The 19,425-nt window shown below is 40.7% G+C and overlaps 1 protein-coding gene across 1 annotated transcript in view; it reads left to right on the forward strand.

The window, feature by feature from the left end:
- MTHFD2L (methylenetetrahydrofolate dehydrogenase (NADP+ dependent) 2-like) overlaps positions 1-19,425 on the forward strand; it is a 60,637-nt gene that overhangs the window by 25,835 nt on the left and 15,377 nt on the right. Inside the window, exons 4-6 of the mRNA XM_019534294.1 lie at positions 2,062-2,214; positions 2,846-2,953; positions 11,490-11,582. Coding sequence (XP_019389839.1) covers positions 2,062-2,214; positions 2,846-2,953; positions 11,490-11,582 — 354 coding nt within the window. The remainder of the gene's footprint in view (positions 1-2,061; positions 2,215-2,845; positions 2,954-11,489; positions 11,583-19,425) is intronic.

Below are 19,425 nucleotides of genomic sequence, written 5' to 3' on the forward strand. Positions count from 1 at the left end.
CAGCCCTATGAGGAGAGGCTGAGGGACCTGAATCTCTTCAGTCTCCGCAAGAGAAGACTGAGGGAGGATCTTGTGGCTGCCTTCAACCTTATCAGGGGCCAGCAGCAGGGACTTGGGGAAAATGTTCACCAAGGCCCCCCTCGGAGTCACCAGGAACAATGGCCACAAGCTGAGGGAGGATAGGTTTAGGTTAGATATTAGGAGGAACTACTTCACTGTAAGGGTGGCCAGAGCCTAGAATAGGCTTCCCAGTGAGGTAGTGCTCTCACCTTCCCTGGAAATCTTCAAAAGGAGACTGGATAGGCCCCTGGCTGGGGTCTTATGACACCTGCCACCCCCCAGTGCTCCTTCCTGCCCATGGCAGGGGATCGGACTCGATGATCTGTGTGTGCTGCCATCAGTCTTTCATTTTAGGAATCAAAGAGGGATTTTCCTTTCTGGATAAGTTAAACATAAAAGTGCCTCTTTTATCTCCATATTCATATACACTTTAATGTGTATATTGTATAAGTTTCTGTTAAAACATATAATGTCTAATATGATTCTCACTATTTTAAAACACCTTAATTATATGTTCCTAATTGCCTGTTAAGTTCCAACAGTTCTGATGTCTCCTTATTTCTGTTATTTTTTGTTTTCAATATGGAAAACAAATCCACATTATTTTTCCACAGAAAAAGCAAAATAAATTTTGCACCAAAAGTCAGGATTGAAGGCTGTTGTAGACAAGTTTTCTCTTCCTTTATTTGTTCTTTGTTTTTTTTCCCACTTTCCTGTAGATTGGGTATTAGATTGGACATGTGGAAGCACTGCTTCCTTTCCATTATATGTATCCTACAGTGATACTTGTTATGCCTGAAACTGGGCTTTGGTAAGCACTGTATCTTTAAAGAGGAGGCAAGAAAAAGTTCTGGGGCCAAAGTAAAACTTGAGGTACATTTGAAGAGTTTTTAATGTAATTGCAGTTAGGTGTCCAAGTTCTTTTCAAATATATCTGGCCCTAAATCCTTTGTTTCTTGGATGAACACATTTTTTTTTCTATGAAGTCTTTGTTCCATATGGTAACTTAAATTTGTGAAGAACTTCAGGGAAAAAAACTGTCCTATTTGCTTGTCTTATATATCAGTGTTTGGTAGTGGTAATTATTCTCAGTTTGGTATATGTTTTTAGTATCTTCCATAAGGCCCCAATGCTGTGAGCATCAAAAATGGTATCACTTAGCTTTCAGCATTTGGCTTAGAAAAGTCGATTTTAATTAGAATTTAAAAATGCAGTTTAGTTTTAATGCATACAAGTTTGTGACCCTACAAATTACTCAGCTGCATAAAATTTGTGAAATTTACCTGGAAAATAAGGGATGTATTTGGTAGCTGTGTTGGTCTGAGACAAAAAGAAATGCAAATATCTAGAACTCTTGGTTCAGGAATTATACCTTTTATTAGACCAACTTGGAAATTGCACAAAAAATCTTTCTAATTTATTTTTTTTGTAATTTCCTAGTTGATCTAACAAAAGGGATCATTTCTAAACCAAGAGTTCTAGATTTTGCATTACTGTTTGCATTAGATCAACATGGCTAGCAAATACGTCCCTGAAACCTGGAAGATGCTGAATTTTAGCCAATTTTGGATTTTAAACTTCATTGCAGAACAACAAGAAAGATTATTAAACCTCCCTGCTTGCCATCTGACACTCCAGGGAAGGAATGATACCTGATCTACACAACAAAGAGCAATTCAACAAGTCACAGAGACACTCTAATGGACTGAGGGAGACAGATTTTCCATCTCCAACTCCCTCTGTGCAAAAATGAAGTTTATTTTCTACCAGTGGGGACTTTTTACTATCTTTAATTTTATCAGAGCCTGATGAAGGATGTTTGACTCCAAAAGCTTGCAGAAAAAAATATTTTTTTTGCAATTTTCTAGTTGGTCTAATAAAAGGTATAATTTCTGAACCAAGTGTTCTTGATTTTTGCATTCCTTGAAATTAAAGCATTGGGATAGCCCACTTTGGTTGACAACTGAGAAGAATCATAATTTTGAAATGACAATCTTCCAGATCACATAGATGAGAGAACAGTCTGCAATGCTGTTGCTCCTGAAAAAGATGTTGATGGATTTCATGTTATCAACATTGGACGACTTTGTTTAGATCAGCCTTCTGTGATACCTGCCACAGCTGCTGCTGTTTGGGAAATTATCAAACGAACAGGTAGGAAACTAATCTTTATTGAAATGTTTGTCGGGGATAAAGGTTAATGATGCTGAGAAAGCATATATAAATGTCAAGGAAATTATATGGTAAAATACAGGCTAGGTTCTATATCTGTTTGATTGCAGAAGAAATGGTTAAAAGAATATTTAGAGAACAGTGAGAAGGAAGAAGCAACATTCTACTTGTAGAATAAGAAACGTGAGGCTAGGAAACATGCAAAAAATTGCGCACAGAGAATAGTTATTATATAGAGTACATATAATATGTACCTTTTTTATAATACTGAAACCAAATACCTATACTACAATTTGACTGAGGCTTAAATATGCTTAATTATTTGTAAAGATTAATAATATTAGTGATAAGCTGTAAAAAGATAAATTTATGGACAAAAATCTTTCTTGAATCAACTTATTTTAATTATACAATAGGAAAAAATAAAGAGTAGTTTCAAAAGTATGGTGATTTCATAGTTCTGTTAATTAATTCACCAATTTAATGTTTGAGAGAAACTTTCCTTAAGTAAAAACTTGCTGTTTGAAACTGATGACAGATCTAATTAAAATGTACAGATTTTTTTAGGTTTCTCAAACAAGTTTAATATGTTTTTTATTTTTTTTCTTGTAAGGAATACAGACATTTGGAAAAAATGTTCTTGTAGCTGGAAGATCTAAGCATGTAGGAATGCCTATTTCAATGCTTTTACATACTGATGGAGGGCACGAAAGGCCTGGAGGTATGTCCGAGACTGTTATTATTTGTTGTAATAACTTGATTAGTAAAGTGACCCAGAATTAAAGATGTACAAAAGATGAAGCTCATCCTTAACATCATCATACCAATACTTAAACAACATTTTCATAACTCCTAAAATATTTGGGTAAGAATTATTTGCCCATTTTTATTTAGGAGATACCATACCAGAGATCCTAAGAAAATATTTGCAAAATTTTCAGCCTTATTTTTCATATTTGAGAAGTTCAATACAGGCCTCTGTACCTGAAATGGTCTCTGCCACTGTTGGAACCTCTATCCCTGGTGCCTTTAACTATCCTGGCCCCTCCTGGGCTCAGGCCTCTATACCTTGACAAATGTTAACCCCTCTTGGGCCTAGGTCTGCATTCTCTGCCCATCTTGGACTCAGGCTCTCTGTCTTCCAACAGACTCCACTCCTCCTGGACTACGGGTCTCAGACCCTGCTTCTTGCTTACTCGAGCTATGGATCCCTGACCCCGGTTCTTGCCCCTCATGAGCTACGGGTCTCTGACCCTCTGTGGCTGTGGCCCTGCCTCTCAGCTTTGGCTCCTATGCCTCAGGCCCTGGCCCTGCTCTCAGGCCAGTTGGTACCTCCGCTGCCCATACAGTCTCAATCCCTAAACCATCAATTTTTGCCTACCCCAGCTCAGGTGTTAATCAGGAACCTTGCTCCAGCGCTTATGCTCAGGATCAACTCTCTCTATGGCTTCTAGGTCAGACTGCCTGCCAAGCTCAGGCCTTGGGCTTATGTCCTGCAAGCTCAGTCCCTTCCATGTGGCGCCCTTGATTGGCCATTGCTTCTCCTGCACCTGCCTTCCCTTAAAGTAGTAGGAGCACCAAGCTCCTTGCTACACAGTGCATTATAACTCTTTTAGTCTCTTGGGTCTACCCCTTATGTACATTTTTCACTATCTTCACTCTTCCCTTATTTAGACCTGTTTCTTCTAGTGTGTGATTATTAAAATTTGTAAAAGGAAAAACCAAATCCTCCTTATGACTGAAAACCAAAATAACTTTTCAGTTTCAAGGTTTATGTTAACTTGTAGTTTGAGGGAAATGTTTATGGTCCAATTGCACTCTTCATTAAAATAAGAGATTATAGTGGAAATACTGATGCTTCCTTAATCATAGCGGCATAGATATGCCGCTATAATTGTAATATAGAAAGAGTAACAAATGCTACTTACTCTTAAATAAGATATTATGATATTGCAACATCAGTTCAATGTTAGAAACTATAGAGGTATTGTTTATAAATGAGGCAAACATGGGTGGCGGTTAATTTCAGTCATATTTAATAGGAGCATAGTGAGACATATTATTAATGTAATTAAATGTTGAAAGCTTTGTACTAATCATATATTTAGTTTTTCTATTCAGCCTCTGTGGGAAGGTTGATATTTGAAACTTCTTTGCATGTTTATAATTATCATAATCAGGGAATAACTTCAGGCTCAACCTTGCTCCCATGAAAAGCAGTAAGATTTTTGCCATTCACTGCCCTGGAAGAAGAATTAGATCATTATACTATGTGCTATGAAATTTAATTAAATAGGGCAAACTTTCTAAGTTTCTATTTACAATGCTGATTTAACTGGAGTAGCAAAGTTTGATTTTCAGAAATCATATACAATACTTTACAACTAGCAGAAATTTCAGAAGAATTAGTGATCTGATGCTCTTTGGGTCATTATAAAATCAAAAATAATTGCTATGAAATTAGCTTGTCATGATTTGTAATACAGTTTTGGTATGTGGTACTGTGACAGCTGTAGGTGTTATAGGGCTTGCTGCCACTGCCCTGAGCTCATTTTCCTACAGGCGGTGATAGGGTGGACCTTGGATTCAGATAACTTGATCTGCCAGGAAGTTGGTCTTATATTTCTCACCTGCCACGACTTTAATATTATATTGCTAGGAGGTAATGCCCAAGGTGATCCTACCTGGTCTCAATCCTTGTTTTCTTCTGTGGCGCTCCCCTTTACCCTACACTAGTCTCTCCAGGTGGCACTCATAGTTCTCTGTGGCCAGATTTTAATGCTGCTTGTTGGTTTATTATTCTGCCCTCGGCCACCAGGGTGACCATCGGCTTTGGTTAGGTGCACACCCTTCCAGGACTGGCCTTGGCCTGCCCTGAAATATCCCCCAAAAAAGACAAAACACACCCCAACTGCTCTCAGTCTCTTTGTCAGACTCAATCCATGTCCTCTTCACCTGGGGTCAGACTCTCATGTCCCAACCACAACAAAAAAAATCAGTTAGTCCAGTCACTGCTCTGCATAGGGCTACCCCGTCTTACTCATGAGCATTCACAGTCCCAATGCGGCTTGCAGGGAATTGACCCCCCCCCCGCTCCTCTCTGGGGCTGGAAATAACTCTGAGCAGCCTACCTCCTCCAGTCCGGAGTGAGATGCTGCTCTGGAAGTGTGGTGATTGCTTCTCTTCCCTTCTGGTCTCCAGCTGCAGCCCTGCCAGCCAGCCATGCTATACATGTTGCTTCCTTTCACTTTCCCTGTTTGTTGATGCCAGCTGCTTTTCTTCTCCTGACTTCTCCTGCCCACCATGTAAGGCACCTCAGGGCTTTTGTTTACTCACTGTCACTCATTCACAGGTACTTTATCTTTCAAGCCAGTTGAGTCTTATAACCTCCGTTCTTTTACTCGTAAATTGGATTAGTGCTTATTCTCCCCTGATATAAATTGATATTTAATTTAAACAGATGTAGCCATGTGAAGTTTGTAGAAACAGCCCCATGAGTTTATTTGTACCTTTCAGACTTGTTGTACTTCATTATAATCTTCCTCAGTTCTGTTGTGAACTTGGTAGGTGGGCACTATTTCCTGGACATTGTTATTCATCTACCAGCATTGTCACTTTTGTCACAGATGCGGAATATTTGAAATCATACCAGAAAAAAGAAGTAGCATTTAGATAACTGCATAAACAACTGAATAGTTGTATACTGACCCTTTCATGGCACAAGAATTTCCAGTGAAAAAACAAAGGGCTGGTTTTACCTTTTTTCTGGTATTTACTCAGTTCTTTAAATTTCCTCATACAGACTCTACCTATTTCATTATTTCACTGCAAAGATATGCGTACATTGTAATAAAACTTCCCTTGTGCAACTTTCTTAAAACATAATATGTTAGATTAAAATTAAGCTGATAACATTTTTTTTATGACCAGTGAATGATTTTGCCATCTCCTGTTTTCTCTTCAAAATTTGAATATCTGTCACCTTAGTATTCAAGTAAAATGTGGTATTTAATGCTATACTGTATGCCTGTGTAAAGCAGCTAGTAGTCACTTTAGATTCAGCCGATTCGAGGGACAGTGACTCAATTCGGTGATTCGATCACTGTCCCGAATCAATTCAGCTGAATCACAGAGGCCCATCCCCCACCTGCTCTCCCAGCCCCGACTCACTGGGTGCTGTCAGGCAGGGGGCGATCCCCACTGCCCCATGCTGCATGGGGGGGCTCTGGCACCCCCTGCTGCCCTAGGCCCCTCCCCATGGCTGTCCCGCCCACCTCAACTCTGGCCCTTTAAGGAAACCCCCTCTCCCCCAAACTCACCAGTTCCTGCCTGGCGGGGGTGATCCCTGCTGCCCCCCACTGCCCTGTGCCATGTGGGGGCCTCTGCACAAGCCCCCCAAAGCCACTGCAGGAGCTGGTGAGTACTGGGTTTTTATCAGGGTTTTTTTCCTTAAAGGGACAGACCTGGGGCAGGCAGGGCAGGGCAGCTGGTGGAGGTGGGGCTGAGGGAGCAGGCAGGGGATGGAGCCTGGCAGGGGTCTTCCCCATGGTCCCTTTCCAACTCCTCCAGCCCCCTCTCCCCTGCCCCCTACTTACCAGCTTCAAGATTGGCTCCAGGTCCCTGCTGCAGCAGTAGTGGGGACTGCCTAAATCATCAAAACTCTCTGAATCTTTTCCTAAGATCCAGAGAGCTTCAAATTGATTTGGACCTTTTTATTGGTCCCTTGATCCGATTCAGATTTGGAGATTCAGCCACTAAATTGGGCTGAATCTTCTTTGAATTGAATCACTGACTGAAGTTTCACACAGCCCTCCTGTACCCTACATAATATATTGTTATCCAGTTAAGCCTTGTAGAAGGGAAGCATTATTTTATTTGGTCTTTGAATGTTTACCCTGTATGGCCGCATCCACATAAGCATGGACATTTGGTTCCCCAGGGACAGTTAGCAGCATCATACCTTGTCCTACCACTAGTTGTCCCCAGGGAACACTTGTGTCATGCGCCCTCTGGTGCATGGCAAGTTACCTCAGGTGGGGCGGGAGAGGCTGGGGCCAGCACTGGGCTGGCTGGCTTCAGGAGCCTTGCCTAGGATCCTGGGGGCCTCCTAATGCTGCAGCAGCAATGATCCTGCTTCTTGGAGTCTGGCCTGCAGCCAGAGCATGGCTCCAGCTGGTCTGGCTCAAGTTTTGATTGGTGCATGCTATCCCCTCTGCTTTTATTTTCCGTGGGTTTTTTTGATCCCTGGATATCCAGGGATCAATGCTTGCCTCCCCCCGGCCACTGGGTGCTGCTCCTTTGTATCTGAACATGCACTACCTCATGGCCGTGCTCATCTGGATGTGGCCTATGTGCTCCATACAACTTTTTTGCCTGTTTTGTTTCTCTCAAACAGTATCTATTTTCTGTTACTACTTTTCATTCTGACTACTTTTTACATTTCCTCCTGTATTTCTGTGCATTTCTTTGCTATTTCAGTGGCCCTCCTTTATGTTTTTTAACAAAAAGTAGTAAAACTAATTTGGTAATTAGGTGACTCATTACTTGGCTTATGTAGGAGCCTTGGAGAACACTGTACGTTTGCCTTTTGGACTCTAAGATATTACTGTAATTTATTTCTAATAGATCACACGGAATGATTTCCCTCCATACCTAATAACAGTTTCTTATTAGATTAAATTACAGGGACAGAAGACTGGATTCTGTCTTATGCTGTGGCCCCTTTACTCTGACCCCATAGGCAAAAGCAGGGATTTCCTTATGGCATGTAGGCAAGCAGAATAGTCTTGGATTGCTTCTGCACAGCTGGTGCTGTGCTAGGTGATTCTGGGGGGAAAATCATTGAGGCACAGCATATTATTTAGAGGAACTTTGATCTCTAGCTGCATCTGATGCACCCAGTGGCTGCTAGTGATGTTGGTTTCTATTGGCCTCCTTCAAGTTCACCCCAAGCATAGCGAAAAATTAGGTCCCTAGTGCGGGGGACTTGTAAAACAAGGGGAGTGTTGCTGCTTTATATATGTATTGAAATACATTAACTATAAATATTAGTGTGTGTTAATTTTTAAATCAAAATACGGGCTAAAGTATAGACAGGAAATATGAAATTATGTGTTAAGACTTTAACCTATACAAAGACAATAAAACAGAAAGAAAAGGACAAATAATTTGTATACACACTGTGTAGACATAAAGGCTTAAGAGCTATTTGTAATCTGTAACAATATTTGCAGTCAAATGAAGTTTCCTTTATATATTATGTTTTTATTATTTGCTGAACAACAAGCTTATTAATTAGAGCAAGGAGACAAAGTTTAAGCTGCTATGAGAAGCTTTTCTGAATTTTCTAATTATTATTAAATCCAGGTAATAATTATAACATGGCCATAACTTTTAATATTTTCCGTTTAAAAAAAATTGAAAGTCTAATTTTATGTGTGGTGTTTTTCCCTATTTTGACAATGGCCCTGCTACATTAAGGATTAAACTATTATTGCTGGTATGTTTTTCTTGAGAAATTCAGTGAAGGCACCATCTCAAGTCAAAGGTGAAATGCATAAGAATATCTGCTTTTCTCATGTTCTTGTGCAAACGAGCTATAAACAAAAACTGAGAAACCTCTGGTTAAAATATCAAAATGGAAAGTTAAAATGTTGTTAAAACCCTATGTCTTTAACTGGAAAATGAAGTCTTAGTGACTTAGGTAAGCCTTTAATTTTTTTTCTTGCAATAAAAATGGAACATATCCTATTTAGATAAAATGGAAATTAATAAATGATACTAGTTGTAAAACTTTGTTCCTATTAATAACAATTTTCAAAGAGCACAGTTTTCCTGATTATTTTAAATATTACAATTTGAATTAAACCATATTTGACTCTACCACCTATTACCCAAGTACCACCTACTACCTGACTTCCAAAGAGTAAGATGTAAATCAGAATTCTTTTATCTTTCTGACTTTCTACAGTAGCCGTTTCCTTCTTCCATTTCTTTACCTGTCCACACCAAGTCAACAAACCAACAATCATGTCCACAAGCCACTCTTACCAGTCCTTTCTAGATACATTGAGGTGTATTCTGGGTGTTATTAAAGAGCATTTATAGCCCAACCAGATACAGTTTTCATCAGGTTTCCTGGTGTTGATATGTGAGAAGGGGGCGGGAAACAGCTTGACTTGTTTGACCAGCTGAAAGGAGAGTGTGACGGTGGAAAATATTATATTGTTTATGTATATGATATAGATTTATTTGTGAAATTTAAAAATATTGTTCTTCATTCACTTCAGAATGTAAACATAGAACCTCACAGGCTTTTGTTTACAATCACGTTCAGAGGAGAGCCATACTTTAAATATTTATGAACTCCTGATGTAACATTTCTTGTTCTTCATTACACCTAAATCACCATTTTATATCTCTTCAAAGCGGCTTTCTCTGAAGTGAGTACTCTTCCACCAAAAAAATCCAAGAAGTAAGCAACACACACGCTAAAGAAATATAGAAATGTTAAATGCAAATAATCAAAATGATGAAGATTTAAACTGGATGGCATCCATAGATTCTTTAAATTATTTTGTAAAAATAGAAGAAAAAGATGAGTGAAAAGTCCTAGGTACTCTGAGAGAATTTTCCTTCCTAGCTTTATCCAATTCTATGCTATCAAAAGCTGGAATCTCTTTGATGAGAATCTACTTCTTTTAACTATTTGGAAAATTGTACAAACTCTTTCTTAACAAATCTGAATTTTGGCATTGGATTCCTGAGTTTGATTCAGCTGTGATAATTTGTTTCTAGAAATCTTTTTTTTCCTCCTGTAGATGGCAACACCTCCTTGTCTGATCCATTTGATAGGACATTGATGGTTTCGTCACAGAGGAGATTATGTTCTCTAGATATCTAATAAATTTTCAAGCAAGTAGGATGATTCAGCAGGAGCACACAAAAATATTAGTAAGAGCTCTTTCTCCACGTTTATTCTTGAGTCAGAGGTAGTGATGTAGAGAGAAGCAGATGCTATTTTAACATAATCGCAGATAAAAAGAAATACTCCCTTATTTGAGGTTTGTACAAAGCCTATGACCACTGCACTGAATGCTGATTCCTATGGCCCACTCCTCTCTATTCACTCATCTTTTTCATAATTTCAAAGCACTATGTGGTTATATGCATGATTAAAATAGGGCTTTTTAAAACAAGCAGATGTTTCTTTCCTTTGAAGGAAATCTCTTTGATGAAAGTTGTCATTGAAGCACTTTTCAGCTTTAAACAAACCTTTCCTTCTACTCTAATGGAAAAAAAAAACTACTTAGATTTCCTGTCACAAGGACTGCTTGTCTTTCAGAGGTACCCTATTAAACGTGTCAGCCTCTTAGCTCTGAATTTGACGATTCTATGATGCATCAGCCTCCCCTTAGTTCTTTTCCTGGAGGGAATGGGAACTAATGTAATCAGAAAAATAGTACAGTCCACCACAGCTATTTTATGGAATTATCTTCTCTGTGGCCTCTGCTGATCTTTCCATCAGACCAGAGAAGAAGGACATATTTAAACAGTGCAGATTCTAGTCTTAAAATGTTGGCATCCTGGAATGCTAAAGAAGTGAAGACACGCTTAGTCTTTTATTTGCAGTCCAAAATAAAAAAGTTGAAAGTATACCACAAATGTATGTCAAACAACTGAATGTTCTCTTCTTTACAAGAAAGTTAAGATCAGTGGTAATAACACTTCACCTGGGAGGCTACTTATTTTTGTATGAATTCTGTTACACATGCCAGTTGCCCAAGAGCATTAACATTTCCTGCACTTGATAATATTGACTTACTAGGACAGGCCTAAATCTCTTCCATTCAGGTTAGAGTCTACTACACCCCAGTTTTGTCCTGGCAATTAGTAGCAAATGAGAAAAATGTATATAATTGTCCCTACTGTTTTAATCCATCAAAGTCTGATTAATCAGTGGGACCCAACATTTGTGATAGGCATGCCACAAATTAGCTCCAAGGCCTCCCCAAGTGTCACTCCAGTCCCTTCCCCTGCCAGATATGCAGCTCTGCTTCCATTTCCTACCCTATTTGCCACTGTCCTGCATCCCTTCTTCCCAGTTTGCTGCATGCCACAGACACAGGCCATCCATGCCATTTGTTGCATGCATGTCACAGGTTAGCCACCTCTGTAATTAATCATTTGCACAAGTTAATAAGTTCTGGAAAATGATTTTGTAAATGTCAATTAACTTCAACTCTTGTACATTACAGGTGATGCTACAGTGACGATTACTCACAGATACACTCCAAAAGAGCAGCTGAAGATCCATACCCAACTGGCAGACATTATAGTCGTAGCTTCAGGTAATACTAAGTATCCTTGATACTACAGTAGCAGCTGTTAAAACCTAGCAAAGTGCTTGATTTCTGCAACTCTTATACCACTAGCTGTTTTAAATATATCATCTAAGTAGGTGAAAAGTCAAGTTTTTGGGGGGTGCTATTTTTGATTGGATTGACACTATAGTTGGGAGAGGTGTTAGACAACTTCTTGGACACAGAGTGCCATTTTTCAACTCTAGGGAAGAGAAAGCTTGTCTAAACACTTCTCCCAATTACACAGTTGGCCCAGTAAAAATGTTATTAAAAAAAATCTTGTCATATATTCCCTGGACCGTCACTGCTACAACACCATACCAATCCTGCTATCTAATTAGGTGGCATTCATGCTCTCTCAGGTGTTTCAGTGGGTCTGCTTATTATAATTAAGATGAAATCTGGCCTTTTGTTTCTGCCTTTCAGATTTGCAGATTCATAAACTGTTGTCTCATCACATATGACACCTTTCCCTTAGGGAGACTTGAGAGTGAACTCAGAAAGGGAACCAGTCAGTGCACAGGTTATACAGGTATAATTATGTAAACTAAAACATTTTATGTACAGTAGTGAGTCATTCAGATTCTGACAGCAGGGTTTCCTTATATCAGCTAGAGGCCATAGTCAGATAACAATAACGTCTTTCTTGCTGTTCAAATGAAGGACAACCTTGGCAAATTTAATGCAGGTGTTTTAATAATATATATATGTATTGTTCATCTCTGCTTTATATGACTGCAGTATGCAGAAATAAACAGGGTACTTGCCAAAAGAATGGAGTTTCTATAATTCAAACTTGAAGGTTCAGTGATTTGATATTCCTGAAAGTATGTAAACAAAAATACTTAGGTTTTAGATTTAACTTTTTGTAAATGAAGAGAAAGAGTTCAGACTTTGTGCAACATACGCTGTTATTTCAAATATCTATTAAAAATATAACAAAACACAATTACAACAGCAGTTCTTCAAGTCCCCCTTAAAGCATATAGGACTTAAGTCATTCTTCCACATTCTTAACCCCAAGCCTTGCTAACTGTTCTTCTGGCTGAAGAAGCTTGATAGAGTCTAAAACTTATCATTCCTTTTCAAGTGTTCCTGGGTTAAATGTGCTAGTTCCTTAGTGTGCCAATTTAAGAGCAAGCAAGTTCAGGTCTTAAGCTCAGCTCTCACATGAATGCAGGCCTAACTAGAATTCACATTATGTTAATGGAAAAAAATAATGGCTGTTGAACTGTTTTCTTAAATGTTCCTCTAAGTAATGCTTCTTACTAATACATTAAGACTTAGTGTGAGGATCTAACATAGCTTCTGAAGCAGCTCTGAACAGTCTGTTCTTGCAGAATAGATACCCACATAGACAAAATAACCAAGAACACTGCAAAAATTGTTCTTACAATGAAACTATTTAGTACCAATTCATCAGTACCTCTTCCTCTTAGTTTTTCTTCTTGGTACTTATAAAAGGAATATTATACAACACTCATTTCACAACATGAGGTATACTTGGTGTGATGAAAAATCCTCAGGCAAAATTATGCAAACTACACACAGATCGGTATTGGGTGTGGTATAGAGTTGCATAGACCCAGTGGAAGCTCAGGGAGAGACTACATTTCATGAAGTTGTAATCCCAGTGAGTTTCTCGCAGTTCAGGGGAAATATCCAGACGTCATTTTCCCTGGGATGGTCCAGTGTTCCTGACCTGTTCTGCTGCTAGTACAGCAGAGGCTGTAGGTTCCTGAACCTGTTTCTTCCTTACTTTTCTCTCTTGCTTTTGCGGTGAGACTACAGTTGTGATAATTCCGTATGTGTGATGTGCAAGAAATAGGAGGCACTCCATGTGTTCCGTACCACATCTTTAGAAGATTTACTCATTTTAAAAGTAAACATTTTTAGGAATAGTAACTGAGAAGCTGATCTCCTCACAGTTGGTAGGTAAAGCAGGCATTGGGAAATATCCCTACTTATTTAATTTTGGGACTTTTTATTATTGTTTATGTGTTACCCAACTAGTTGGGTCCATTTTAAAGTCTTTTTTATAAGGGCTTAGTGTACAGCTCCCAAAAGTCAAAGACTACAGGCCACATTGAGATTGTCCCTAGCCTAGACTAGAGAGCCAGACATTACACACAAACTGATGTAAGTGATCAGAAACTGGTTTAACCCTGTAATAGAACAGATGTTCAATGCACATAAATCAGTCTGAAAATGGCTGAAACCTGTTTGAGATAAACCTGTTTGAATGTATTATCAGACTTAACTGATTTGGGTCAAACCAGTTTATGCAATATCTGTCCCAGACCCCTTGCTGGTTTAAGTTAAACCAGACTCCTCCAGCATCCCAGCATGCTCTCTGCGCTGGGCGGGGCTTTCTGCTCCACAGCAGAGCTGGCCCCTCTCCTTTGCTCTCTGACTGGAGCTCGGCAGAAACTGCAGACGTCTGCCTGGCTTCCCCCTGCTCCCCTCCTTCCCTCCCCATCCCTTCTGACTTGCACAGACACCTCTCAGCATTAGCTAGCAGACCACATACTGGCTAAGGTCCGTGCTGTGGCAGATGGGGGAAAAAGACAGAATCAACAGGTAGCTGGCAATGTCCCTGTGTTGTTTTCTTAATAGGCTGATAAACACTGAGTTAGGGGTGATAAACACTGTATTATCAGTTCCCTCCTTGACTGGTGGGGGGGGGCGGGGGGGGGAACCCCTCCCCAATCAGAGTGTCCTGCCAGAGCCAGCCACACTCCCCTCAGCTCAGCACTGTAGAAAGGAGGGGGGGCTGCTCTAGCGCCCCCCAGCTTCTAGCCTGAGCCACTGCAGGCATGTGCCTGCATTTCTGGGATGTCTGTACAGTTAAAAATGGATTCAGCCTAGCCAGGTTAAATTAACCTGCAAAGATTGAATCAGTTCAGGCTTTTTGAATATCTGTCCCTAGCCGAGATGTCTAACTCCTTTATGGGGATTTTAGGTGCCTAAATTCCAAAGAGTGATTCAAAGTGACCCTGGACCAATCGCTACAAAACTCATTACCTACTACATATATTAAGCTTCTTCGTTTTGGATGGCAGAGTTGTTTAAGTATTTAAGTGAGGGCTTCTAAACATGTCCAGGAGTTATTCAGATGGAGGGCTCAGGCACATCACAGCACCTAATTCCTACTTAAATTTCACTGCAATTCAGGTTGTTCCTAGGAAGCACCTCAGCTCTGCCTAAGTCCTTGCAAAGCTAAGCAGGAAAAAACAAGTAACTCATATCAACAGCATTGAATTCAGGTAAAAAATCAGTGGGGGGCACCACCTACCTTTTGACCAACAATGTAGCGATTAAAGTGCTTGCCTGGGAGGTAGGAGATCCACGTTCTAGAGTCACCCTACCCAGAAAGCAGATGATTTAAGTTCAAATTCTTTCTAGGAGAAAGCCCTTAATCACTAGGCTATAAAATAGTCTGGGTGAGGGGAATCTTTCCACTTTCCTTTGAAACTGTGCCACAGTGCCACTAAGGCTATTCTTACATGTTATTTTTAATATGTTATATTTATATCGTATTAATATAACTTAGAAAGTTTTCTGAGCAGTTGCACATTAATGCTTACTATAATCTAAATATAAATCGTAGTACCCCACCAGCTCTTGAACCAGCTCTGGTGGGGTCCCAGGGCTGAGTCCAAAAAGCTGATGCATTTCAGTCTCAGCTCTGGGATTGCACAGAAGCCAGTTCAAGGCTTCGGTGCATTAAAGAGGCTGTAAGCCGGACAAACAGCTGCTTGTTGCAATCCCACTCCCCAACTCCCTCACATAGCACCTCAGCCTTGCCACTTCAAGGGCCCAATATGGTAAGGAAGCTGGGAGCTGGACAAAGAGCTGCTTGTCTGTCTTCCTCTTCCCCACTCCCCAACTGGAGCCAGTTCAAGGTTCCAGTATGGCATGAGGGCTGGGAATGAGCCCAGCACTGCAAGGGAGCCAGTTCCTACACCACACTAGAGCTAGTTCAAGTCTCTAGTGTGCTGTGCTACAGTGGCTGGGAGCAACTGTGGTACCGCACAAGAGCTGGACCAAGTCCCCACTCTGCATGGGGGCCTTGAACTGGCTTCTATGCAGTGTGGGGCACTGAAGCCCCAGAGCTGTTTGTAGTTCCTGCTCTGCCCTACCACACCACAGCCAGTTTTCTCTTGAGCAGTGAAAGCAGGAAGCTTATCAGGTTCCCACCTCCTATCACACAGGAGTCTCCTGATCATATTATCTCTGTGGAGCAGTTGGACATTAGCTTAACACATTAGGTAATACGATTTGGTGATACTCCTTTCTGGAAAAGGCTAATGGTACTATGCCATGATGACATTTAGCACATGCTTTACTGTTTTAACACTTGGACACTTGTGTGGTAAGTGCTGTTAGCATGTTAAGTGTAATGTGTAAGAATACCATAAGAGTTTGAGTCATAGGAGCAAAAGAAGAGCAAGGAAATGGTAATCTGCCTCTGTAGATTTGTACTGGTTATAACACTCATTTGGGAGGACGAAGTCTTGGGTCCTGGTTCTTGCTGCCTACACGGTTTCTAACTACCTAATATAAAACAATCCAGTACTGGGAGTAGAGACCAGAACTGCTGTAACAGTTAGATATGAAGGCAGAGTTCTTGCTTGCTCCCTATTTTTTTTAATTAATTTTGTTACCAGGATCTTTCATAGTGACCCAGGAAAAAGTTTTATGTTAACACAGTAGCTGAAGAGACCTGCTATTCTATACCTGTTTGTATTTCTTACTGCTGAAGCTTCTTATCCTAGTAGGCTGCATTGTTGTAGTCCAGCTAGAGGCTGAAGGAGGTGTAGGTATTACTTAGGCCAGGTCATCATCTGTCAGGATGATGAATATTCTCCTTACTAGTCGTAGATAGTGACATTTGTTTTTCTTTTTTTTATCACGGTTGCGTTGTGGCAGCTTAGTATCACAGCTTAATATCAGTAAGGAATCTAGGCATTCACCTAATTTTTGAACAGAATTACAAATTATGGGTGTGTTTCTTCAGTCAAAGACTGTTTCTTGCTTCAGACTCCTTTGTGTTTACTTTGGCCTTCTGAGTAACCTTGACTTACTCAGGTTCAGCCCCAACCAGCCATTCTTCATTGCTGAACAGATCTTGGTCAAACTTTAGTATAGCTTAGTGTTATTAATGGTGTTTCCACATTTTGCAAAGAAGAGAGAAAGTTACTTACTACATATCATTAGCATTTGAGTCCAAAATTGTCTTGCCAGTTTATCTATTATCTGCTTCCTAATCTATGAATCTATAAATTGGAAAGCATATAACAGCAGCATTACGCATATGATGCTGTACATTAAGTCAGTGGTTCTCAAACTTTTTACACTCAAGACAGCCTTTGGAAAATGTCAGCTTTTAGCTTTCACTTTTTTTTTGATTAGGGAAACATAATGGAACAAACTTGTCTCAAAGAATTCTAAGACCTCAACAGGTCAAAATGTTTTTGACACTATGCATTCCTTTTGGAATCTCTGGGTTTATCTTGTGACTGGTGTAGGTGTTTGCACTTCTAGCAGTGCTAATATTATGTGGCACCCTTAAAAGGATTCATAGCACCCCAGGGTGCTCAAGAGGGTATAGTTACCTGTGGTGATGCAGGTCCAAACCAACTACTTCCTATGTTCATCCACCACTAAATGAGACTGTCTCTGAGGAAGAAATCTTGTCTAAGATCTCTTCCAACTATGCAGTTGGCCAAATAAGATACCACCCTAAAAAATTCTTGCCTCTTGCATAGACAGGCCCCAAGGAGGACTATAAAACAACAGCCCACACTTGTAGGGAACAAATTAGAAAGGCTAAGGTGGCGGCTGAACTTAGATTAGCAACAGGAATCAAGGGCAACAAAAAGTCTTTCTTTAGGTATGTAGGGAACAAGAGAAAAGCAAATGGGAGTGTGGAGCCGCTGCTCGGCAACTCAGGACAGCTGGTTACAGACACTCAGGAGAAAACTGAACTCCTGAATGACTGCTTTGCCTCAGTGTTTCATTGGGCCATGGGGAAAATCACACCAGAATAAGCAGGGCAGAAATGACTGCCGCCCTACTTTCACCATAGTACTGGTGTGTGATCAATTACAAAAATTAGACACACACAAGTCAGCAGAACCAGATAAACTCCATCTGAGGGTGCTGAAGGAGCTGGCTGACATCATCATGGAGCCCCTGGTGAAACTGTTCCAAAACTCGTGGTGCTCTGGAGAAGTCCCTGAGGACTGGAAGAGGGCCGATGTTGTGCCCATCTTTAAGAAAGGGAGAAGGGAGGACCCAGGTAACTATAGGCCAATTAGCCTAACTTCTATCCCAGAGAAAATCCTGGAAAAATGAATTAAGGAGTCTATGTTTGATAGGCTTGTAGAAGGTATGATTCTGAATGACAGCCAGCATAGCTTCATCACAGGCAGGTCTTGTCTAACCAACCTCATCTCCTTTTACGATCAGGTGACTTGCCACCTGGATAAGGGAGAAGTGGTGGATGTTGTATACCTTGTCTACATTGTTGGTCAAAAAGCTTTTGATCTGGTATTCCACAATGTTTTAACAAGAAAATTGGAAGATAGTGGGTTTACCTGCGAGACAGTTAGGTGGGTACAAAGCTGGCTTTGGGGTAGGTAGGACCCAGAGTCCTAATGAACAGAATTGGTTGTCTTGGTGAGAAGTAGGCAGTGGTATCCCACAGGGGTTGGTGCTTGGTCCTGTACTTTTCAACATCTTTATCAATGATTTGGTTGAGGAGGGGAAGAATTCACTGGCCAAGTTCACAGGTGACACCAAGTTATGCAGAAGCATGGTCACGCTTGAATACAGGCTACAGATACAGATGGATCTAGAAGGCTAACAAGTTGGGCCAGTCAGAACCAGATGAAGTTCAGCATTGAGAAATGCAAAGTGCTTCACCCAGGGACCAAGAATTGAATTCACACCTACAGGCCTAGCAACATCAACCTGACCTGCACTCTGAATGAAAGAGACCTGCGAATAATAATAGACCACAGTATGAATATGAGCCAGCAATGTGACTCTGTTGCCAGCAGGGCAAACAATGCATGCATGCATGCGTCAATTAATGCAGCTCCAGCAAGACCAAGGAGGTGATTCTTCCACTCTGCTTGGTACTGGTGAGACCCCAACTGGAGTACTGCATCCAGTTTTGGGTGCCACACTTTAATAAGGACATGGTATAACTTGAGAGTGTCCAGAGAAGGACCACCTGTATGATTAGAGGCTTGCACAGCAAGCCATATGAGGAAAGGCTGAGGGACCTGGGACTCGTCAGCCTGAAAAAGAGAAGGCTGAGAGGGGACTTGGTAGGAATTTACAGCTATATCAGGGGCTCGGTAAACATCTGTTCACCAGGGCGCCCTTGCAGAGAAACAGGAATAATAGTCACAAACTCCTGGAAGACCACTTCAGGCTCAACATTAGGAAAAAATTCTTCACAATTAGGGTGTCCGGACTGTGGAATAAGCTCCCTCCAGAGGTGGTGCGATCATCTACCCTGGAAATCTTCAAGAGGAGACTGGATTGTCATCTTGCTGGGGTCACCTGACCCCACTTCTCTTTCCTGCCTTGTGCAGGGGGCTGGACCTAATGATCTTTGAGGTCCCTTCTGGCTTTACAATCTATGAATGTTTCCTGGACCATCACAGCTACCGATTCACTCGAACAAGAAATCACCAAAGGAAAGGTAAGATGCATGTTAAAATATAAAAGAAGAAAGAATTTACTGTAGAGCTAGTATCTTACATGGCCTAATGGAATGTTTACTCTCTTAGGCTCAAGTCTTGGGAGCAGCTTT

The sequence above is a fragment of the Crocodylus porosus genome, unplaced genomic scaffold (assembly GCF_001723895.1).
Source record: "Crocodylus porosus isolate Cpor-Errol unplaced genomic scaffold, CroPor_comp1, whole genome shotgun sequence".
Lineage (NCBI taxonomy): Eukaryota > Metazoa > Chordata > Crocodylia > Crocodylidae > Crocodylus > Crocodylus porosus.